Consider the following 25,291-nt stretch of genomic DNA (forward strand, 5'->3'; position numbering starts at 1 on the left):
ATAAAGAACTTCATTTAAATCCCTCTTATTGATCTCATATACATGTTAGCTATAACCATTTCTCAAAAGTGTTATTTTAACACCTTCAAACGAATATTTTATGGCAACTATTTATGATAAAAGCTACAGAAAAGTTCCAATGTATTGTCACAAAATAGATATCCCCTTTGATTCAGGATTTCCTGCTTTCATAATTGAAATGGACCAGTCCACAAACCCATGGAAATATTCGAACTTTTACTTGTCTGTAAGGGTTTTGTATTTTGACATTTTAACCACTCCGAGAGGCTCTAAAATAAATATTTTAGATTCACTGATCTTATAGCAGTTTTAGTTTAGACATCAATGATAAAAGGTTTTTCTACAAATGATATCACGTGAGATTCTGTTGATGAGAAAATTGATCCGACTTTCAGAAATTGTCCAACTCAATGTTTCAGGTTGCAAAAAGTACATGACGATGTTATTGTAATTTCATCGTGACATGACCACTAAGCCTACAGGAGGGGGTAGGTGGTTGTGACGTCTGAATTTGAGGAACAGGTAGACCTACGCTCTATCCTCCTACACTTTTTTTTGTTGCTTGGGGATTATAAAAGACTACCAAAAGCATCCTAAACCAAACGAGAATCACTACATGGACATTGAAGATCTCTCCTCATCTATGAGCATACCTATTTTGAATAAAGCCTTATAAACGTTTACATTATATTTTCTCTTCCACCGTTGAACAAAACTTTAAAGGTAAGCAGATTTGACTTCTTTATAAATGTTTGTTTTGCGACTTTCAACTTCTAAAATGTTGAGATTTTCTACAACTAAAATGTTTTTTTTTATATCTTGCCTTAGATGCAGAAGTCTATTGGAGTAGTTTGCATATCACTCATTTTCTGCGCAGCTCTGTCAGAAACAATTGGATTAGTGATTGCGGTAGGTCAACGTTTTATTGTATTTGGAAAAATGTCTAAAATGCTGTGCTTTTGTCGTTGTTTTAACTAGAAGTAGGCCTAGGCAATTGCAAACAACAGGACAATTATATTAACGTTTTAATGACATAACACCATAACGTGGCATTGCGAGAATCGAGTTATTGCAATATAGTCAAGTTGAGCAATTGGCATTCAAAAAATGTAATTTATTAACAAGTGAAATACTGCACTGTGAGGTGTGTGTGTGTTTGTTGAGTTAACTGATGAGTATACAGTGTGTATAATGAATCTGATTTAAGCGTGTGTGTGTGTGTGTGTGTGTGCGTGTGCGTGTGTGTGATCGCAGGCTAAAGAGAAGCGAGGGTGGACACTGAACAGTGCTGGCTACCTTTTGGGTCCTCGTAAGTGACTTCTAACCAGGGTTGGGGAGTAACAGATTACATCATGTAACGTTACATGTAAGGGATTACAAAAACGGTAACTAATCCGTTACAAGCAAAAAATATTGTAATCAGATTACAGATACTTTTGAAAAACTAGATGATTACTTTTAAATTTACAAAGGATGTTTGCAAAAAAATCTTTGACACTTCTGATTGCTCAATGACATTCAAATCAGCATCGGAAAAAGGCTCAAATTTCAATTTGTTCCACCTGAGGGAGTCTGACCACAAATCAGATGCCACTATGATGACACACCAAATGTGTTTGATGGATCGCGGGAAAAGAGCAGGAATAGGATTTTGTAGGCTACAGTCCAAGCAATGTCTTCCAATTGTGCGACTGCTGTCGGCATCCAAAGATTATCCAATATGAATAAACGCTTGGAGGTAAGGACGACAGCAGTGGTATAGTCTACGGCGATACGGATATCAATTATTATTGAGACCTACATAGCGCAGTGATGTGAATCACACTGCTGCTCTCATTTAGCTATTTGCACCTTACGGATTGTGGTGGTTGAGGATGGCTGTTCACAAATCTAAAAGTATATTTGAACCCAATAATAGTTGAATTCAATAAGTTTAAGCTGCCTATCAATCATTGTTTTTGAAACCAGTGGACAGCCACTGAAAAATGCGATCTTGCAACAGCTGCATAGTGCGGATCCCAGCCTATGGAATAAATGTAGGGCTTTTATTACTCTGTCTAATTCATGTTGATAAAAACTCAAACTCACACACTTTTGATAGACATATAGGGGCAACATCCATTTTTGGACTTATAAATGATATACATTAATGTAAAGATTTAGTAGAAAGCAATGGGTTAGAAGAAGTATACATAACCAACCCATAAAGTAAAATGTAACATCCATATATAGCCAGCTATGTAAACTTTACCATTGATTTATCCTGCAATAGATGTCGATCAATTGGTAACATACATTTTTGTCTTCTTCTAATGCAGCTTAAGGGGAAAGTAATCTAAAAGTAACTGAATGTAATCAGATTATGTTACTGAGTTTGGGTAATCCAAAAGTTAAGTTACTGATTACATATTTCTACAGGTAACTAGTAACTATAACAGATTACATTTAGAAAGTACCCAACCCCGCTTCTAACTTATTAACAATATTTACATGTACAACCTCTCAATCACTACAGTCAGCTCCACTCCCATAGTCTTAACCTCCTACACACCTGTGCTATCTAAATGATCATGCTCTTCTCATGTTTGTTTGCCCATTGTATACTTTTTGTATACATTTCAGCTGGCTGTGTGATGTGGCATGATGGTTTCCAACATACTTGTTCTGTGTAATTATTGGACTTTTAAGTTGTCATCCCTGACTATATTCAGTATATTATAATATTTTGGAAGGTATCTGCTTTAAAGCAGGATAGCCTTTTTATTCCTAAGGTTAATGGATTCTTGTCAACAAAGAATGAGGATATGTCCTAAACTAGTTTAATTTTCAAACACAAATGCAATATGCAGTACCTCTGTCATATGCAACTTTGTACTTTTAACTGAGGATTTATTTAAATATCACATTTAATCCAATCTGTCTGCTGAATGCCAATGATGGTACGTGGTTAACTGCACAATGTCAATTTAAACATCTCAATACTCAGTGTGCACTACTTTATAGACACAGGTCAGTGTTGTAAGTTCAGGTAAAATGCCATCATCCCTGTGTTTCAGGTCGTATTGATCACCTAATACAGATAAAGGATAATCCCAGCGTAAGGGGGAGAGAAGAACTGCTAAATCAATGTAAGATAGCTCCTGCAGGACATTGGAGTCAACGGAGGAATTGCTCTGTGACGCGTCGCTCTGTGTGCTTATTTATTGTTTCCAGATTAAGCATATTTCACGTCTCATAATGTATTAAACGACCAAGCCGAGGTGTTTTATCACGGCCATGGTCCCTTTGTTAGTTTCTTTTCCTACCTGTTTATGAATTATTAAATTGTCATACAGGAGCTTAAATCTCAGAAAGGCACTGTGAGAACAAAGACAATGATGCTAATGTTATTTTAGTATTTCATTATACTTGATGTGTGATGACTGAGGCTATGGGTTAAGGTAAAAATTCAAGGATTACAATTCAGATAATTAGTGCACTTACATGATTGTTCAGTGCATTTTTCCTAGCCCTCTTGACTTAAACCTCTATTAAAGTTGTGAAAGGTCTGCACCTTGCCCTTTTGGCTATAAATTAAAAACATAAGCATTGTGCTCTCTTAGATGGACAGTGAATGAAATTAATCTCCAAACGTTAATTTAGCCTAGCTTTCTTGGTTTTTATTTGTATTTTTTTCTTAGCATGTGGTTGGACTGTTCCTTAATATGTTTTCCTCTTTAGGTTCTGTTTCCATTGTCAAATGTGTATGTGCCTATCCTTCACTTATTCCATTGGTGAATATAAGTTGTAAAGCAATTCCGAGACTCAAGCCCTGCAGGTTGCTTTTCAGACTCATGACAGATAAAAGGAAAAAAACGCACCCTCATAAATTACAAGGGTGCCTTGAGGCTTTAGGCAGGGCTGTGGTGTTTGTGCGTGGTGTGCAATGAAGGGGATTTCATCTAGGGAATGGGTGAAAGTCAGCTGTGCAAACTATGATTTTGTCTTCTTGTTCAGATGGCATCGACGGTCACCGGACGCTCAGTGACAAGCATGGCCTTGCTGGTAAGAGAGACATGCCCCGGGACTATGACTTCAAATCAGGTGAGAAGCTCTAACAGTCATGTAAAACCTGGGGCTTGTGACCTACAGTTTATAGACCCAAATACAACGTTTAGAGTACTGCAATACAGTAAGTCTGCTTTACTCAGTATACGTCTTCTACACCTCATGAGGATCTCTAATTTTGCAGGTTCCTTGAGAATAACAGATGAGGATGTATTACACAATGTCATTGACTTCTTATCATACATGCAACTTAAAGGTGAGTTGATGATGTATGTTATGAATGTTTAATTACAGCAAAATGTATGACTGCATACTCTATTAGGAGTTTTATTCATATCATAAACGGTTATGTTGACGTGTTCCAGAGTAAAATGATCATATTTTTATTTAATATTTACATTTGTAGTCAGATTCCTGGCAGTATATAGTTAAAATATATTTGGAACAGAACAACTTACTAGCATAGTCCTAATCACTGTGCTCACTCAAATGTTTTTTCATCTACTTTGCAGAAATCGGAGCTCTGGATACCCTGCCTTCCTTGCTCACATCAGAAGAGATGAGTCAGCCCTAGTTCAACTTCAACATTCATTGATCTATTCTCTACGCTTCAAGAACCTGCAAACTACAGTATCTGTGCACATCCCATTATACTGGAGTCATGATTTACAACAATCTACTATACAGAGTAAACATGTTCCTATTATAATTTGAAAGAAATGTATTGAATAAAACTTTTTGAATGGCAAGACTTTTTTGTTCCTATATATTGATTATACCGTATATTTATTTATTTTATTTCACCAGGTAGGCAAGTTGAGAACAAGTTCTCATTTACAATTGCGACCTGGCCAAGATAAAGCAAAGCAGTTCGACACATACAACAACACAGAGTTACACATGGAGTAAAACAAACTTACCGTCAATAATACAGTAGAAAAATAAGTCTATATACAATGTGAGCAAATGAGGTGAGATAAGGGAGGTAAAGGCAAAAAAGGCCATGGTGGCAAAGTAAATTCAATATAGCAAGTAAAACACTGGAATGGTAGATATGTAGTGGAAGAAAGTGCAAAGTAGAAATATAAATAATGGGGTGCAAAGGAGCTAAATAAATAAATACAGTAGAAGAGGTAGTAGTTTGGGCTAAATTATAGATGGGCTATGTACAGGTGCAGTGATCTGTGAGCTGCTCTGACAACTGGTGCTTAAAGCTAGTGAGGGAGATAAGTGTTTCCAGTTTCAGAGATGTTTGTAGTTTGTTCCAGTCATTGGCAGCAGAAAACTGAAAGGAGAGACGGCCAAAGGAGGAATTGGCTTTGGGGGTGACCAGAGAGATATATCTGCTGGAGCGCGTGCTACAGGTGGGTGCTGCTATGGTGACCAGTGAGCTGAGATAAGGGGGGACTTTACCTAGCAGGGTCTTGTAGATGACCTGGAGCCAGTGGGTTTGGCTACGAGTATGAAGCGAGGGCCAGCCAACGAGAGTGTACAGGTCGCAGTGGTGGGTAGTATATGGGGCTTTTGTGACAAAACAGATGGCACTGTGATAGACTGCATCCTGTTTATTGAGTAGGGTATTGGAGGCTATTTTGTAAATGACGTCGCCGAAGTCGAGGATCGGTAGGATAGTCAGTTTTACGAGGGTATGTTTGGCAGCATGAGTGAAGGATGCTTTGTTGCGAAATAGGAAGCGAATTCTAGATTTAACTTTGGATTGGAGATGTTTGATGTGAGTCTGGAAGGAGAGTTTACAGTCTAACCAGACACCTAGGTATTTGTAGTTGTCCACATATTCTAAGTCAGAACCATCCAGAGTAGTGATGCTGGACGGGCGGGCAGCGATCGGTTGAAGAGCATGCTTTTAATTTTAGTTGGAGGCCACGGAAGGAGAGTTGTATGGCATTGAAGCTCGTCTGGAGGGTTGTTAACACAGTGTCCAAAGAAGGGCCAGAAGTATACAGAATGGTATCGTCTGTGTAGAGGTGGATCAAAGACTCACCAGCAGCAAGAGCGACATCATTGATGTATACAGAGAAAAGAGTTGGCCCAAGAATTGAACCCTGTGGCACCCCCATAGAGACTGCCAGAGGCCCGGACAACAGGCCATCCGATTTGACACATTGAACTCTATCAGAGAAGTAGTTGGTGAACTAGGCGAGGCAATCATTTGAGAACCCAAGGCTATTGAGTCTGCCGATGAGGATGTGGTGATTGACAGAGTCGAAAGCCTTGGCCAGGTCAATGAATACGGCAGCACAGTATTGTTTCTTATCAATGGTTACGATATCGTTTAGGACCTTGAGCGTGGCTGAGGTACACCCATGACCAGCTCTGAAACCAGATTGCATAGCGGAGAAGGTGCGGTGGGATTCGAAATGGTCGGTAATCTGTTTGTTGACTTGGCAGGGTAGGATAGATATATGTCTGTAGCAGTTTGCGTCAAGAGTGTCCCCCCCAATATAGTTGTTCTATGCAAACAGTGAGATTACCTTAGAAAGTGCAACAACCCAAACCACTCAGATTTTTTTTTTAAATCCCACATTTAAAATGTCAAGTCTCCAGCTTCTCTCTCACACCAACTAAATACAAAGGAATCAGAGATTGCAGAGCAACCTAACAGCATGATGTTGCAATTGTGCGTTGTATTCTATCACTGCTCAGTGTTTTGTCCCAGTGAATTGTCGGCAGTACAACTGCACATAACACATTCCACAAGTTACTGTTTCAAAGTTGAGCTTCACCATGGTAGCTTGTTTCCAGAGTTGTCGAAGAATCCTCCATGATGCTTTTCTGTCAGAGACAGTAAAGATGATACGCTCTCCTCTGCACTCAAATCCGCCCAATCCATAATAGACAGGACATGCTGCATAACAATTTATTGAGATACACAGCAATATATTATAATGTATTCATATTAAGGACCCAATCATAAAACACCTCAACCAAGAGTATGGGACACTCACATATGGGCCACCCACGTCAGTGCGCACCCAGCCAGGGAGAAGGGCTATACACAGAATCCCTTCAGATTCCAGGTCAATGGCCAGACACCTTGTCGCCATGTTCAAGGCAGCCTACATATGTAAACAAAATTAGATGGACAGGACATGTAAGTATACTGTGTAAACATACAAACAGATTAATTATCTTCACACCCAAACATCCTATGGCCAATATTGCAACCCGGAGATGGTCTGTAATGTTTATATGGACTCTGTTGAAAGGACAATTACTGTTGGTGTTCACCTTTGAGGTCCTGTAAGCATAGCTTTTGAAGGCTGCTCCGGCTCCCCAATTGGCCTTAATGGAGCCCAGTATGGAATAGATGTTTATCACAGCTGCCCTATTGATCCCCATTACAGTGGTCCATGCAGCAGCTGCCTGGAGCAATGGCAGAAATGCCTACAAGAGCCAACAACATAAATAACGCAGTCAAAAACATGACAATGTGATCTGGACAGCTACAATGTACGTTTCTTAGATGAAGTAGGGAACCGGTCATAAAACCTGGGTATGTGAAGATCCTCTGTACTCCAACAAAATTAAGAGGTGTCTCATTCATGCTCTTCTAGAGGTGAAACAAATACATTTACCTTGGTGGCAAAAAGAGTAGAAACAGTATTACTCTCGAAAGTCATCAGGTGTCACTGTCTTCAGATCAGTGGATAAACTGATGGCTGTGTTGTTTATGAGGCAGTTGAGCCCATCACCTCCCAGTATGGATGACACCTCGTGAAATGCTGAGTCTATACATGACTGGCTGACAACATCTGATAACAAAGAGATAGCGTGACCATTTAAAAAGGAACATTCTTCACAATAAACCTTTTTTTTTGTTATTGTTGCTTGTTTTTATTTAAGAGGATAAGGTTTAATTAGCTAATGGTTATTTCAGTTTGGTATCTCTTCATGTTCTGTTGAGTACTTGAAACATAAAATTGAGCATGTAATCAAAGTTACTTGAATGTTTTAATTAAAAGAAGCCCTGAGAGGATCCTCAAGCCAAAACCCAATACAGTGCCTCTTGCGCCATCTGCTGGAATACCAAACAAGGCACATGATACACATAGGATCGTATCCCTAACAAAATAATGAATCCATCAGCATTACTCTGCACTCTCGTTTATGTGTCCAAGTTATAATAATTATCTTGTCTATGCTACTCACCAAGCCGTACAATATACACACCTTTGCAGGATTTGGCAATACTATGAAGATCCTGATGAAGAACAACTTATCATGCATCCCTAGGTTTACAGTCAAGACATATCCTCACACGTGTTTCCAATTTGTAAGTCGCTCTGGATAAGAGCGTCTGCTAAATGACGTAAATGTAAATGTATTCCCATTAGATGGAAATTCATAACAGAAGTTGAACATTATGTTTTTCTACCTGTGCTGCGGCTGGTTTGTGCGCAGTCACTTATTGTTTTCGGTCGCTCGGTGCTTCTCGACAGGTCTTTCACAATTTGTAGACCGAGGCCTCTGCTCGCCCCAGTAATTAGTACAGAATGACATTTTCAAAAATGTAGATTCATACTATTTATAATATAGCTGTCAGTTTACTTTGTTTGACGATTAGGAAGTATGATTGGCCTGTCCAAACAGAACTTTAGTAGCGTTACAATCTGAAGGCGTGGTTATAAAACAACCCGACTGGACCAATGAGGGGAGGTGCGCTTGATTTAGTGTCTGTCAACTCTTTTCTTATTTCTTGCCATTTTTACAGAAAGAAATGTCAGTTTGACCTGCCTGTTGCCTTCTAAATGTGCAACTTTGTAAGAATATATAATATTATTTTATACACAGGATACTATGAAGGGTGATCAGAGCAGGTTCAAATTAATTGTGCCATGAATCATGCACACTGGTTTGAAAATACAAATGCATTTACCATTTTCACATTAATATTTAGCGTTTAAGCATTGCATTTTCGAACTGACACTGATCACCCTCCATAGATACTAACAAAAATATTCAATAATAACAAATAGGTATTCTATTTAGATGTGTAAAAACACAAAGGATGTGTGTCTTTGGCAAACCCCACAGAATTAGTAAACTATACAAGCCAATCAAAAATGATTTCCGTCTTAAATCAGTCCAATCCCTATTCACTATTAATTTGAATAGAATAACATTATTACTAGTCCCAAAGAGCAAATCCAAAACATCCCTCCTTGCACCAGCCAAACCATCGAACGCATCCATTTTGAAAGATGGATGTGCCTCGCGCCCCCTAATCTAAATCATTTCTATCACCAGTCACCTCGCCTCAGGAAAGGTTCTTGGTGGAGGTAGCTAGCTAGTACTAATTAGCTTTGAAACACCAGGATATTGTTATTTGTTGTGAACTGTCCTACTAATAGTTATTGGAACAAGAGAGCTCGACAAAAATCCCTTACAATATTTATATGAATAGTATTGTACTAAGTTAGCTAGCTACAGTAATTAGCTCAACTATCTATTCTAGCTAAGCTAACGCCTAAAATCATGACGAAGGAAAGCTATATGTCAAATGTATTATTGAATGGTGAACTGACTGATTCTCTAGCTAACTTTACTAGACTAGTACATCTGGGCCGCTTTCCCAAAAGCATCTTAAGGCTAAATTAATCGTTAGAACCATGCTCAATGATTCTAACCATGAAGTCAGACTAAAATGCCTTTGGGATACCGACCTCTGGGCCAGTGTTTTACTAGCTACCCAGGCTAACACCACTGTCACTTATTTGTGTTTCTGTCAGGTAGGAGCCTTGTTTAGAATGAGTTGCCTCAAAGAGCAAAACCAAAGAAGTCTGGACAATGGATCCGAAACCTCCGCTGTCTATTCCTCTGAGAACTATGGTCGCCTCCTAAGAACATTGGACGTCAACATTGATTCAGGAGATCACACAGACTTCAGTGTGCCAGGAGTGATGCCCCATTGTTCAGGTGGAGAGTTGTCAGGGTACAGCAGAGAAGCTGGGTCCAGCAGGATGGACCACCACTGTACCAACTACAGATTCTACCCACCACCACATGATGCTGAGCCCTCACTCCCTCAATACCAATTTGCTACTCATGGAGATTATGTGGTCCCCCAGTCTAGCCCGTTTCATTTAATGAACCCCAGTTTAGCTAATAACAGTCATCTCAGTTCACTTGGTGGCCAGTGGTCATCTGAGGGCCCAGTCCACAGCAATATGTTGTCAGTAAGTGCTAATTCAAACCAACAACAAACCTTAGAAATTACATTACAATCCTCAATCTATGGGTGAGTTCATATTGCAACGCCTGGCGCCCCGAGTGGGTGGAGATTTTTTTAATGACCAATAAAATGGTCTAAAAGGTGCAAACCCGGGGCATCCGGCGATGCAGAATGTACTTACCCAATGCACTGATATTTTGATATCACTATCAATTATTGCGATGGTACAGTATATTTCTCTAATTCAAGTTTGTGTTATGTTACATATTCATATTATTTTGTTTTGTCCAGGGTGAAATCTATGATGCTGTGGCGAGCATTTGCCCAGACAGCAAGGATGACCACGGACGAGAGTCCTATCGCGAACAGGAGACTATGGCTGAGCTAATGCCTCAGAATCAAATGGACATCAGTCAGTCTGTAAGAGAATTTCCAACTTACTGTCTGATGTGTACAACTTTACATGTAACCTACATACTGCACATGCTTGAAATGACACAGATAAATGGTAATGCGTAATAATGTATAATGCAGGACCATAACAACCTTTACCAGAAAGCGTTTATTTCATGCATTTTTTACTGCAGGATTAGACACATTCTTGGATTCATGTGATCAATGAAAAAGTGTTGACTGTGTGAAAAACAGGCTAAATGTCAGCATGACAATTCAAATATGCAGTCTCGCATAGCAAAGATAATTATATGATTTTATCAAGCCTTGGAAACCTGATTGAATGGTTATGATTGAATAGGGCTCTCTGAGTCAAAAGATAGAGCAGTATTCTAAACATGATCGCAATGACCTCACAAGAGTCAAATGGTGTGTTAGTTTGTGTTAATAAGCAATAATTCTAACAAGAGGATATGTGAAGGTCCTTTCATAACAACCATAACTCAAGACCATTACTGTGTGGATTCTCAGTGATATGCATCTTTAGCTATGAAATGCCAGGCATCTGATTATATAATCTCTGTGTTTCCGGTCTCTAGGCCAACGGGCCGCTCACTGTGTATCTGCAGCACCTAGACCACCAGCTTGGGGAGAACGCCACTGTGAGTGTCTAATTGTTTAGCTGAGAGCTATATATAAAACCCACTGGCCACAGACTTCAATTCAACGTCTATTCCTTGTTGGTTAAATGTAATTTCATTGAAATGACGTGGAAACAACGTTGATTCAACCAGTGTGTGCCCAGTGGGAAGTTTCCATCATTACACAACATGTATTACCTTTAGGTACTACAGTACACATTCAATTCCACAATGAAGGCCTACTCTACAGATGGACATAGTTCTGTGAGTGTGTAGAAGTAAACTGTAACTCCATATAGAGTACCACAGTACGAGGCATAATACCCATAAAACCTAGCAGTTAAACAGGGAAATGGTTCAAATATTTTTTTCACCATCCATTTTCCCATAGGGGATTTTAGAAACACTTAAATTAAGGGCTGTGTTTCGTGTAGGCTTACCCTGCCAGGACGTTTTGATAACGATGGAAATCTCTCTCGGGCAAGGTGACTTTTATCAATATATTTGCCTGTATTTACCCCCTCAAAATTGAATGCTAATTAGCTCATAGCTCATACAGAACTACATATGCCATGATCTGGATGAGACCGCCAAATCAAGGCAAAGGTAAGAATCTCTGGATTAACTATCTAATGTTAACAACATTTGCTAATGAATAAATAAGCAACATTTCCTTAAATTGACAATTCTGTGAACTGACTTGGGCAAGTTTTAAATTGACACAATGCCTGTTAGCAAAGGTGTCAGCTAGAAATGACGTACAGAAGCTTGCAGGGATTTGTAGTCTTGCATGATGTCTACTTTGATACTAATTAGCATTTTCGAATCTCAGAGTAGAGTTGAATATATTAATAAAAGTCACCTTATCCGAGAGATTTACATGGTTACCAAAACGTCACGTCAGGGTACGCCTACACAAAACACAGCCCTTATTTTAAGTGTTTCAAAATCCCCTATGGGCAAAAGAAATGGTGGGAAAACAATTGGAACCATATCCCTATTTGACTGCTTGGTTTTATGGGTATTATGACACGTCCACTGTGGGGCTTTATCTAGGTTGTGTGCAACATGAGTGGCCGAGGGCAGATGGTGGTAATGAACCACTGTAGCCCAGGTCAGATGCTCCACTCCCTGCCTCCTGGCCACCCTGACTCCAGTCCAGAGACCCACTACTACACCACATCCTTTAAGGAAAACTCAGAGCAGAGCTACTCAATGGGAAAAGGTTAGAAGCAGGCAGATCACATCTTAGTGCTGTGTTGTTGACGTGTAGGATACCATGAAGAATCTTGATCACCCCGTACAACATAGGCCTACTGTTGTTGACCTGTTCTGGTTATTTGAATACGTGTTAATAAGTAAGCCAAAATTGATGTATCAGCTATTTAATCACAGAATGTTTATTATGTATTTTTAGATAAATAAATATTCATAGCAGGGTGTGTTGTGTAGTATCGACACCAATCTCATTCTTCATGTACTACAGCTTCTCAGTCCTACCTGCCCTCTATGAACCTGCCTCCCATTGGGCCTAACCACAGCCTCCTTTCCCCCAACCATCTGGTCTCCTCTGGTCCTCCTGGCTCTGGATACAGCTACAACCACATGCCTGCACCCTACTTCTCACAGGTCAGTAGCATCTGTGTCATCCTCAAGTCTCATGACCTGCATAAGATCAACTGTGGCTCTAACAATAAAAAAATGTAGGCCAGAATGTTTGTTTTTACTAATGATAAATAACACTAAATCAACCATCAAACATGAAAAGCTAAAAAGAAAAATGAACTTCATAACAATTGACCATGAAGTTGAAAGGTGACATCTATATGGTTGTCCTGCCAGTACCATCAGTATCCTGAGTATCCTGACTCCCTATGTCTGGTCCCTGATGGCCAGTCCACGGCAAGCAGTGTCTTACGGTAGGAACACTAGGGATGTGACAAATGTAAACTGTTTCTTAATGTTTAAACTGCATATTTTGTTCCTGGTTTTCCATTAAAACGATAAGAAAAATGCAAAAGATTCCATGTGAATCCACTAAAATACTACTTTAGTAAAAGTCTAAAAGTATCTGTTTTTAAATGTACTGAAGTACAGTAGTGGAAAAAGTACTCAAACGTCATACTTGAGTAAAAGTTAAAAATAAAATTCCCTATATTAAGCAAACCAGACGGCTCGATTTTTCTATTTATTTATTTACATTTACGGACGGAAGGACACACTTTAACACTGACATATTTTACATACGCAGTATTTGTGTGTAGTGAGTTTGCCAGATCAGAGGCATTAGGGAGGGCAACCTGTTATATTGATGTGTGTGTGAATTGGACCAGAATTCTGGCCTGCCTGAGCATTCAAAATGTAACAAGTAATTTTTGGTGTCAGGGAAAATGTATGGGAGTAAAAATTACATATTTTCTTTAGGAATATAGTGGAGTAAAAGTTGTAAAGTTGCAATATGTAACTTTTTGGGCGACCCGACCAAATTCACATAAAAATGTTAGTTATAGATCTGTAATTGGCATTGAAAGCAAGTCTAAGAACTGGTAAATCTGTTCTATGTGTGTTATGTCTATGCTTCCCGTTCTTAAGTTTCATTTTGTGTCTTACTTTCGTTTTTGTACACTAGCTTCAAACAGCTGAAAATACAATATTTTTGGTTGTGGAAAATATATTTCACAGCGGTTTAGATGTTACAATGAATCTCTACACTATACTTGCTTGTTTTGTCACATAAACTGAAATTAGGTGAACTATTCAAATTTTTGCAACCAGGAAATGGAGGAGCGATTTCTGCATAGTGCGTCTTTAAGTACTTTACACCACTAGTGGCCACTTGCTGTTGTGTTCAATAGTGATCACTCAAGTCTGAAAGTGTTTTGAGAAGGGTGTGACTGCAGCCCGCAATTCGGGGGGTTCCTGCATGTGGGCATTCCTGCATCTGCAGGAACCCCTCTTTATACTTTTATTTGTCCATTTTTCAGCTATGACTGCAGTACATAGGCAGGAGGCAGAGGCGCTCCAGTACAGTAAATGGCGGTAATTGACCATAACGTTGAATGCCAACGGCTGATAAACCCCACGGAAGAAAAGTACACACCGGTAGTGTCCCTCACTCCTGTTCTGTTAACGATGCCGAGGACACTGTGTTAGCTTAGCCAGCTAGTCCTAAGGAGGACTCCGGTACACAGCAGGCGGGGGCGACACCGTGTGCTAGCTAGCTGACTATGACACTGCAGATATTGTCATAGATCATATGGTCAGCAGGTCATGGTAGTAACTGCATATTCTCTTTCACCTTGATCAAGTCTCAGTGGATCTCTATGGGACTCCAAATCCAAGAAGCCCTGCAACTGCACTAAGTCTCAGTGTCTCAAACTGTGAGTTGTATCACAACCAGTGAGATATACAGTAGTTTCTTTCCTACTCTGTTATCTGTTATGTAGACTGACAAGTGTGATCTCAGTGTGAACGTTTGTAGAATGACCAAGCAATGACTCAGCAATTATTGGGTGTGTGCTAAGCCCTTCACTCCTCATGTTATTTGCCATTGTACAGTATGTCATCATGACTGGTCTAATCACTGTGAATGCCGTCTTTGTAGTTACTGTGACTGCTTCGCTAACGGCGACGTCTGCAGCAACTGCAACTGCATCAACTGCTGCAACAACAATGAGCACGAGTCAGAGAGATACAAGGCCATCAAGGTACAGTGAAACACTTGTCTCATTAGAGTTTTTCCTGGTTAGGAACAACTCCTGTCCCTACTGATTACAAGTTGTCCATTCTGTGGCGGTCATGAAATTTTGTCAGCTGATAATTGTCATGCAAAAGACTGACGGTAATTGTCCATTAATTAACATAAACACGTTTAGCATCTCCAGGCCTCCACACATACAAGCCGCTGATGCATGCCTTTGGAACATTTACGTGTAAAAAAAGTATAATAAATCAATTTAATATACACCATCACAATAAATCCATTATATATTTTAGGCAGTTCTAAGAGACATGATAAGAAGAAAATGTATTACAAAGGAACAATATGAGTTGACCTTCTGTATGTTATCTGGCTATGCGCCATGCCATAGGCTGAGGGCTTGTTCATTTAGCAGGCAAGATATGCTTATAAGTCTGCCATTTTTTTATATTATATGATTTTATAGTAAGAAGAACATAATTGAACATAGCTGAATAATGCATCCTGGAATGCATATGAAGTGGCTATGTTGAGTGTAAAAGTGATAATTTGAAACAGGTCCTATACGCTAGATTTAGACTTATTTATCAACTTTAGATGTGAATGATACAAACCTTAGAATGTCTTAGAAATCAGAACATATATGGGTTTTATGATGTAACTATAGGCTATTGATGATTTGAGAAGCTTGTGCTCTGCTCTGTTCGTTCCCTCAGGCTGCACATGCTGTTCTCTCATCAAGTGTTTATATTATTTTCACTATTCTCAATTTTATCTTGTTTTTATTTTGATTTAGAAAAAAGAAACAACCCTCGTGCTGCTCTTGCTGGTATCACTGTTCTTTTTTAAGCTCTACGCATCGGCCTCAAGGCCTAATAAAAAACAGTGACACTAGCAAGAGAGGCATGCAGCTTTCTTCTGTCATGTTATTCAATTGTTACCATACACCTGCAACAAAGATAGCTTAAATGTGTGAGTGCCTTTTGAATTTAGAATGGCCCATTATCAAAAAGGCAGGGGGAAAAGATGTCATCCATATGCACTCGAATAGCGAATGAAGCCCCCCGTTGGTTCCTTTTTCAATCACGCTGGTAGGCTTCTCCAGTTATTTCACTCCATGTATCAACCGCTGTTTGAGGAGCATGCAGACTCTCACTGTGCGACAGGTGTTATTCCGCCTAAACTCTGTATGCCATGGGCTCTCCAATTATGTTCCTGCAGCTACCCAGTGCTTCATTTGGGAAACCAAGTAAAATCTGTTTGGGAACATCGATGTTTTCACAACTAAACATATTTCATTAAACTATTGACAGCCCCTCTCTCTGCCCGCTGGAGAGAGGAATTGAGGAGACAGAGGAGATGGAAACGTACAGTTGTGAGATATTCTGTAGCTAAAGGTAATGTTAGCCTTTTAATTATTAAAATATTAAAAAGGCCCTATTCAAAATCAAATACAAATTCACTATAACTGTAGGCTTATCCGCCCTGCACAATCAATTAATCAACAGCATCGCCTAGGCCTATAGTTTCTCTCCCAGACTCATGGATAGTAATGTTGGAGCGTAGAAAAAGGTAACTAGTCCATCCAGTATGTATAATAATACAGTCCACACAAAGGTAATTACTAGAATTTTTTACATTTTGGAGTATAGGCTGGACCAATTATGAACGAAAGACATCTTTAAATCTTTTTTTTGTTTTTGTATGTTTTTTCAGTCATGCGTAGGGTATGTTTTGTATAACAGCACAATCATTATTTTAGGCCTATCTTAGAAAGCACAGTCCATTTCGTTGTGTTAGGCTTTAAAACAACATCCACAGTCCATTTTGTTGTGTTAGGCTTTAAAACAACATCCACAACTACCATGTTTTACACTCAGTTTCAACTTATTGTTGAACTTTTCTTCATGTTGATCAAATCAAAAAATAGTAATTTGTTATTAAAACCTAGGGCTTCCACTAGATGTCAACAGTCTTCAGAATTTGGTTGATGTTTTTCTTTTGAGAAATGAAGAAGTAGTCCTGTTCTTTCCATGTGTCACTCAGATGGACTCAAGTCTTTTGTTGCGCGTGACCTGGAATGCGCTTCACGTTGTTTTTTTCTGGTATTAGAAACAGTTCATTCCGTCTTAAATTTTATTGATTATTTACGTTTTAGGGTACCTAAGGTTGGATTAGGAACGTTGTTTGAAATGTTTGGACCAAGTTTACAGGTAACTTATTAGATACTTTGTAGGTATGTTGGGCGAGTTGAAACCGGTGTATTTCTGAATCAAACGCGCCAAATAAATTGACATTTTTGGGACATAAAGAAGGACATTATCAAACAAAAGGATCATTTGTGATGTTTCTGGTACATTTTGGAGTGCCAACAGAAGAAGATCTTACATTTACAAGATCTTCAAAGGTAAGGCATTAATTGTAGCGCTCTTTCTGTCTTTTGTCGCGCACCTGCCTGGTTGAAATCTGATTTTCATGTGTTTGTATGCGGGGTGCTGTCCTCAGATAATCGCATGGTCTGTTTTCGCCGTAAAGCCTTTTTGAAATCTGACACCTTGGTTGGATTAACAAGAAGTTAACCTGTTGGGGATAGGGGGCGGTATTTGCACGGCCGGATAAAAAACGTACCCGATTTAATCTGGTTACTACTCCTGCCCAGCAACTAGAATATGCATATAATTATTGGCTTTGGATAGAAAACACCCTAAAGTTTCTAAAACTGTTTGAATGGTGTCTGTGAGTATAACAGAACTCATATGGCAGGCAAAAACCTGAGAAGATTCCTTACAGGAAGTGGCCTGTCTGACCATTTCTTGCCCTCCTTGATCATCTCTAACAAAAACAGGGGATCTCTGGCATGACGTGACACTTCCTACGGCTCCCATAGGCTCTCGGAACCCGGGAAAAAGCTGAATGACATAATTCCAGGCCCAGGCTGAAACACACTAGCGCTTTTGGCAAGGGCTCTATCAGAGGGCCATCAGACTGAGGCTCGTGCATGAGGGGATAGCATGCTTTTACTTTCGCTCTCTTTGTAATAAAAAACGATTTCCCGGTCGGAATTTTATCGCTTTTTTACAAGAAAAATGGCATAAAAATTGATTTTAAACAGCGGTTGACATGCTTCGAAGTACGGTAATGGAATATTTTGCATTTTTTTTGTCACGAAACGCGCCGGGCGCGTCACCCTTCTTTACCCTTTCGGATAGTGTCTTGAACGCACCAACAAAACGCCGCTATTTGGATATAACAATGGATTATTTGGGACTAAACCAACATTTGTTATTGAAGTAGAAGTCCTGGGAGTGCATTGTGACGAAGAACAGCAAAGGTAATAACATTTTTCTTATAGTAAATCTGACTTTGGTGAGTGCTAAACTTGCTGGGTGTCAAAATAGCTAGCCTGTGATGGCCGGGCTATCTACTCAGAATATTGCAAAATGTGCTTTCACCGAAAAGCTATTTTAAAATCGGACATAGCGATTGCATAAAGGAGTTCTGTATCTATAATTCTTAAAATAATTGTTATGTTTTTTGTGAACGTTTATCGTGAGTAATTTAGTAAATTCACCGGAAGTGTTCGGTAGGAATGCTAGTCACATGCTAATGTAAAAAGCTGGTTTTTGATATAAATATGAACTTGATTGAAGAAAACATGCATGTATTGTATAACATAATGTCCTAGGAGTGTCATCTGATGAAGATCATCAAAGGTTAGTGCTGCATTTAGCTGTGGTTTTGGTTTTTGTGACATTATATGCTAGCTTGAAAAATGGGTGTCTGATTATTTCTGGCTGGGTACTCTGCTGACATAATCTAATGTTTTGCTTTCGTTGTAAAGCCTTTTTGAAATCGGACAGTGTGGTTAGATTAACGAGAGTCTTGTCTTTAAAATGGTGTAAAATAGTCATATGTTTGAGAAATTGAAGTAATAGCATTTCTAAGGTATTTGAATATCGCGCCACGCAAGCGTCCCACCTAGCCCATAGAGGTTAACCAACAATGCTTTAAGAAGTTAAGACAAAAAAGTGTTAAGTAAAAAATAGAAAATAAAAGTAACAAATAATTTAACAGCAGCAGTAAAATAGCAATAGCGACGCTATATACAGGGGGTACTGGTACAGAGTCAATGTGCGGGGGCACCAGTTAGTCAAGGTAATTGAGGTAGTATGTACATGTAGGTGGAGTTAAAGTGACTATGCATAGATAATAAACAGAAAGTAGCAGCAGCGTAAAAGAGGGGTCTGGGTAGCCATTTGATTAGCTGTTCAGGAGTCTTATGGCTTGGGGGAAAAAGCTGTTAAGAAGCCTTTTGGACTTAGACTTGGCTCTCTGGTACCGCTTGCCGTGCGGTAGCAAAGAGAACAGTCCATGACTAGGTTGGCTGGAGTCTTTGACAATTATTAGGGCCTTCCTCTGACACCGCCTGGTATAGATGTCCTGGATGGCAGGAAGCTTGGCCCCAGTGATGTACTGAGCCGTACGCACTACCCTCTGTAGTGCCTTGTGGTCGGAGGCCGAGCAGTTGCCATACCAGGCAGTGATGCAACCCGTCAGGATGCTCTCGATGGTGCAGCTGTAGAACCTTTTGAGGATCTGAGGACCCATGCCAAATCTTTTCAGTCTCCTGAGGGGGAATAGGTTTTGTCGTCCCCTCTTCACGACTGTCTTGGTGTGCTTGGACCATGTTAGTTTGTTGCTGATGTGGACGCCAAGGAACTTGAAGCTCTCAACCTGCTCCACTACAGCCCCGTCAATGAGAATGGGGGTGTGCTCGGTCCTCCTTTCCCTGTAGTCCACAATCATCTCCTTTGTTTTGATCGCGTTGAGGGAGAGGTTGTTGTCCTTGCACCACACGGTCAGGTCTCTGTCCTCCTCCCTATAGGTTGTCTCATCGTTGTCGGTGATTAGGCCTACCACTGTTGTGTCATCAGCAAACTTAATGATGGTGCTGGAGTAGTGCCTGGCTTTGCAGTCATGGGTGAGCAGGGAGTAGAGGAGGGGACAGAGCACGTACCCCTGAGGGGCCCACGTATTGAGGTTCAGCGTGGCGGATGTGTTGTTACCTACCCTTACCACCTAGGGGCGGCCCGTCAGGAAGTCCAGGATACAGTTGCAGAGGGAGGTGTTTAGTCTCAGGGTCCTTAGCTTAGTGATGAGCTTTGAGGGTACTATGGTGTTGAACGCTGAGCTGTAGTCAATGAATAGCATTCTCACATAGGTGTTGCTTTTGTCCAGGTGGGAAAGGGCAGTGTTGCGTGCAATAGAGATGGCATCATCTGTGGATCTGTTTGGGCGGTATGCAAATTGAGTGGGTGTAGGTTTCTGGGAGGATGCTGTTGATGTGAGCCATGACCAACCTTTCAAAGCACTTCATGGCTACAGACGTGAGTGCTACGGGTCGGTAGTCATTTAGGCATGTTACCTTAGTGTTCTTGGGCACAGGGACTATGGTGGTCTGCATGAAATATGTTGGTATTACAGACTCAGACAGGGAGAGGTTGAAAATGTCATTGAAGATACTTGCCAGTTGGTCAGCGCATGCTCGGAGTACACATACTGGTAATCCGTCGGGCCCTGCTGCCTGAATGTTGACCTGTTTCGTGTCACTGGGCAACTACTTTCTAGTCTGTAACTGTTTGCCAGCCCTGCCACATCCGATGAGCGTCGGAGCCGGTGTAGCGCAGTGAGGTGAGTTTTAAAAGCACGATATTGTTTTGATGATGAGTGTTTGATGTGATTTTCGATCGCATTTGCATCGATGTCAGAGTGGTTAGAGGGACAATAGAGACCTGAGTTCCAGGCCATTAGGACCTGATGGAGGGACAATGGAGCCCTGAGTACCAGGCCATTAGGACCTGATGGAGGGACAATAGAGCCCTGAGTACCAGGCCATTAGGACCTGATGGAGGGACAATAGAGCCCTGAGTACCAGGCCATTAGGACCTGATGGAGGGACAATAGAGCCCTGAGTACCAGGCCATTAGGATCTGATTGTTGTTAGTGAGTTGGGTACAACCAATGCATGTCCAGAGTGCATGAAAGGAGATTAGTTGATTAGTCACGTGGAATTCTGTTTGCTGGTGTGCCAATGATATGGTCACCACAACAGTGCTAGTCATGTCTTGAAACAACTGATGAAGTTGTTGAGAGGACACCCATAGTATCTGCCTGCTGTCATTGCTGACAGGCACTACACTGCTTGAATGAACTCATCAGGGTTTGTATTGAACCATTTAAGGATTCGCCCAAGGTTAGAGGGTCAGACTATTAGGGGAATTTGATGGCTCAGTGAGCCACTGAAGTTAAGGCCAGCAGACAGAAAGACAACAGCTTCAGTGGACTAGGGTTCCCCTACAAGCATAGAAAAAAGGGTTCCAAAAGGAATCTTTGGCTGTCCCCATAGAACACGTGTCAAACTCATTCCACGGAGGGCTGAGTGTCTGCGGGTTTTTGCTCATCCCTTGTCCTTGATTGATGAATTAAGGTCATTAATTAGTAAGAAGCTCCCCTCACCTGGTTGACTAGATCTTTAATTGAAAAACCCGCAGACATTCGACCCTCCGTGGAATGAGTTTGACACCCCTGCCATAGAATAGCACTTTTGGATTCCAGATAGAACCCTCTGTGGAAAGGGTTCTATATGGAACCCAAAGCGGTTCTACCTGGAACCAAAAGGGTTCTTCAAAGGGTTCTCCAATGGAGACAGTTGAAGAAGCCTTTTAGGTAGCACCTTTTTTTGTGCAAATGCTTTCGTGTTAGTCTGTATCTTTCATCTTGTAAGTGAAAAATATTGTCAAAGTCAACTGAGCTAGAAGTATAGGGAGTCAGTGATAAATAATGTTTAATTATTATTGGTAGACTGGTTTCTATGTTATTTTAAGATTGATAAACATGTAATTTTCCTGAAGATTTGTCTGGACAGAAATCCTGAGGCGTTCAGACCAAAGATTGGAAACGGGAAACTGGGAGAGATCAAAGGACGCCACAACAAGGGCTGCAACTGCAAACGCTCAGGCTGTCTGAAGAACTACTGCGAGTGCTATGAGGTATGTATGGATAAAACATTACTCTGTTTGACTTAATAAGAGGAACCTGTAGTGTCAAGAACTGCAACGCTGCTGGGTTTTTCACGCGCTACAGTTTCCTGTGTGTATCAAGAAGGGTCCACCACCCAAAGGACATCCAGCCAACTTGACACAACTGTGGGAAGCATTGGAGTCAACATGGGCCAGCATCCCTGTGGAGCGCTTTCAACACCTTGTTAAAGTCCTTGATGCTGTTCTGAGGGCAAAGGGCAGTGCAACTCAATATCAGGAAGGTGTTCCTAATGTTTTGTATAGTCAGTGTAGAATACTAGTCTGTAACAGTAGTGTTTCTATTGTCCCATACAGGCCAAGATAATGTGCTCATCCACCTGTAAGTGTGTGGGCTGCAGAAACTACGAGGACAGTCCAGAGAGGAAGACCATGGTGTGGGACAGCCCTGACACCACCTTCTACAAGAAGGCCAAATGTGATAAGGACAAGTGAGGACATCTAAATTAATTCAATGTCAAATAGATTTTTTTTTTATTATTACGAAAGCAATCAGTCCCTGCTTTCTGTCCAACTCCCTTACCCCCCCAGGTTTAGTCAATTAAATAATGAATAGTTTAAAAAATCATCATAAATTAATCCTAAACATGATAGATTAATAAGTCATTGACTAGCAAGTAGGCCATGCATGAATATCAATGCATATCTAGTGTAAGATGATTTTGATTTCACTTGGCAAACAAATAATTTAGTCTCTTCAGGCCTTGCTAATTGCATTATGTTGTTGTTGTAAGGAGAGGAGAATGGTCTCCTCCCTCCTTCTTTTGGTCACTGTTGGTCTTTTGTCTGATAGGTGTCCTCTGTCGTGCATCACGCTCGATGTCGTTGAAGCCACATGCGGCTGTCTTCTGGCGCAAGCAGAGGAGGCTGAGAAGGAAGGCTACATGCTGTGTCAAGCTGAGAAAATGATTTTGGAGGAGTTTGGCCAGTGTTTGACGCAGATTGTTCGGTCAATATTTAAATCTACTAGCTTGTAGATAGTCTCATGTAGGACAAGTTGATTAACATTTTGGATATGGTCTGTTCTAGACATGGTGACATTTAAGCTGCCATTTTTTATCAACATGTTTATCAACAAGATGTTGTGAATTGTGTATGCATATGTATTTATTTGTTACATAATTGATTTATGCATGTATTTATGCATTAATTTATTTAACTTATTGACTCACTTTAGTTTAAGTCTCAGAATGGAGGACAGTTCTATCAGCTCTGGGTCATATGTCATTGGTTTGAAATATGACTCAAAATGGAGTTCTTGTGAACAATTCTTTCCATTTCTTTCATCCTTTCTTTTTAAGATGCAGAAAGAACGTTTAATTTTATGCAAATGTCCCTGTTGAGTCTCTGTTAAAATACAACATCCAAATGTACTGATGAGCATTCTGTGAAAATAAAATATTAAATACCGACAATGTGATTTGTCTTAATGTTTCTAAATGTCTGCAAATAAACGATTTGCAGAATCTTTAAAAACAGATCTAAAGATCCACACCACTAGGCTACACCAAGATACTCTAATTGAATTGACTTTCATTATGTCAATTGAGGTCTTGACGTAAGCTTTTTGTTTTTGAGCTAACATCAACAGCCTTCCGAGGAGAGCTCAGAGTACCTGCAACAGTTGTCTCACACAGGGGGTACTATTGAACCTGAGACCCTGTTGCTATCTCTAACAATAAAAGGGGACAAGAACATTGGCCCAGTCACAGATGGTTTGGCTTGGCTGAAGACAAGCAGCTATTTTAGTTGTAGACATGGTAAGTATTGGATATGACAATTTTGAGTATTTTCAACAACAACAAAAAACATAGGCTATAAGGAGAAGTAATGGGATGTTTATTTATTTGTAGAGGTCAAGAACAACGATTCAATGGACTTGCACAATCATTGTGATTTTGTTGATTGTGGAATCACATGCTCAAAAGGTAAAGCATTTTATTAATCTTGTTATTTTCTGAACTGTTTTTAAAGAACATGTATTTATATACTTGTACTGCTAGTGAATGCAGATACTACAGCCATGTGATCTAAATTAGTTGATCTCTACGTTGTTCGACAGATTAAACTTAATCCGAACCGCTGGGGCCCTCAGTCAATGATGTATCTCAAAGGAAAATGTAAGTTTAACTTCTGGCTCTGCTTCCATGTCGTGACGGCATTTTTTCTCGTCACATGTTGCTTCCCAAAAGAGATCGATAATGGATATTGTATTTTATGACTTTCAGATGGCACAAGAGATGTACCTGACTATGATGACAGTGTTTACAAATCAGGGTTGAATGGCTGGTACACACTTATTAAAGGTTTGTCTTCATTTTATAATAAGCCAACTGTGAAATGGTTATACAATGTCATAGCCTATTGTATATATTGAACATCATTGACAGACTTTTGTAATGTGAGATTGACTACGCATTGACATATTCCAATTTTGACCATAGGCTTCCAAAGGTTGAGGTCACTGAATTTCAGAAAACCCAGAAGACTTCGAACAACTAATCCACTACTTGGACTATTGAAGATAGATGAATATTTTGAGGTTGAAGTAGTTTAGTTATGGGACAATTCTACCTCAAATAATTGTCTTATATAGATGATGCTTAAGTATTTTTTTTTCATTTACCTTTTCACTGCTGACATTGTTGATATGTTCTTTATATGATAAAATGGTAGTAATTTGTGAAGTGTAAATTTGTACATGTTCTCTTTAAAAACGTATTGTTGGAGAATTTCAACCGAAAATGACTGAATATTGTAATAAATTATTCAAATGGTGAAGATAATGATCCTCATGTGTCTGTTGATGTTGCTCTGAGTGATCACAACAGACAGTCACGTAGTTGGCATCTGTATGTCTAGCACAGACATGGGCTAAACTGACCATGAACTGCACTAAATTGTTAACAAACGTTCTACACTTGTCATCTGATTAAATGAGACTAGCTTCAGGCTGTTCTTCACACAGCGTTGAACGTTATTATTATTAGTCTACAGAGCAACTCCAGTTCTTTCGTATCTAGCAACACCAAAGGTGTAAGGGCTGTGGATCAGAATGGAGCCAGGCAGGGAGTACTAATGTGTTTTAGCATAGATCCTTCAGTTATTATTTGGCATTTCCTGCCTTAAGATTCATATTTATACAACGAACAGCAGTTGAACTTCTCCATACTATTTGTGTTTATTAACCCAGCGCCCA

General features: G+C 40.0%; 2 protein-coding genes and 1 pseudogene across 5 annotated transcripts; 2 read left to right on the forward strand and 1 right to left on the reverse strand.

Moving 5' to 3' along the window:
* The first annotated feature begins 46 nt into the window (after positions 1-46).
* On the forward strand, positions 47-4,819 carry LOC115196939 (galanin peptides). 2 transcript variants are annotated; one of them, XM_029757994.1, is made up of 7 exons: positions 47-744; positions 850-930; positions 1,276-1,330; positions 3,078-3,149; positions 4,018-4,104; positions 4,253-4,324; positions 4,581-4,819. In XM_029757994.1, the coding sequence occupies exons 2-7, from the start codon at positions 850-852 to the stop codon at positions 4,640-4,642; spliced, it is 429 nt and encodes a 142-aa protein (XP_029613854.1). In that variant the 5' UTR covers positions 47-744; the 3' UTR covers positions 4,643-4,819. The 2 variants fall into 2 exon arrangements, with proteins under 2 accessions (XP_029613854.1, XP_029613855.1); XM_029757995.1 differs by lacking the exon at positions 3,078-3,149.
* Positions 4,820-6,487: 1,668 nt separating this feature from the next.
* On the reverse strand, positions 6,488-8,801 carry LOC115196942 (C-factor-like; annotated as a pseudogene).
* Positions 8,802-9,231: 430 nt separating this feature from the next.
* Positions 9,232-23,510, forward strand: tesmin (testis expressed metallothionein like protein). Of its 3 annotated transcripts, XM_029757996.1 has the most exons (12): positions 9,232-9,368; positions 9,819-10,265; positions 10,553-10,681; positions 11,254-11,316; positions 12,352-12,520; positions 12,782-12,924; positions 13,138-13,214; positions 14,604-14,675; positions 14,900-15,002; positions 21,907-22,044; positions 22,390-22,523; positions 22,886-23,510. In XM_029757996.1, the coding sequence occupies exons 2-12, from the start codon at positions 9,837-9,839 to the stop codon at positions 23,067-23,069; spliced, it is 1,641 nt and encodes a 546-aa protein (XP_029613856.1). In that variant the 5' UTR covers positions 9,232-9,368; positions 9,819-9,836; the 3' UTR covers positions 23,070-23,510. The 3 variants fall into 3 exon arrangements, with proteins under 3 accessions (XP_029613856.1, XP_029613858.1, XP_029613857.1); XM_029757998.1 differs by lacking the exon at positions 14,604-14,675; XM_029757997.1 differs by lacking the exon at positions 9,232-9,368 and having other exon boundaries at positions 9,763-10,265.
* The last annotated feature ends 1,781 nt before the right edge of the window (positions 23,511-25,291 follow it).

The sequence above is a fragment of the Salmo trutta genome, chromosome 7, assembly GCF_901001165.1.
Source record: "Salmo trutta chromosome 7, fSalTru1.1, whole genome shotgun sequence".
NCBI classification, from domain to species: Eukaryota; Metazoa; Chordata; class Actinopteri; order Salmoniformes; family Salmonidae; genus Salmo; species Salmo trutta.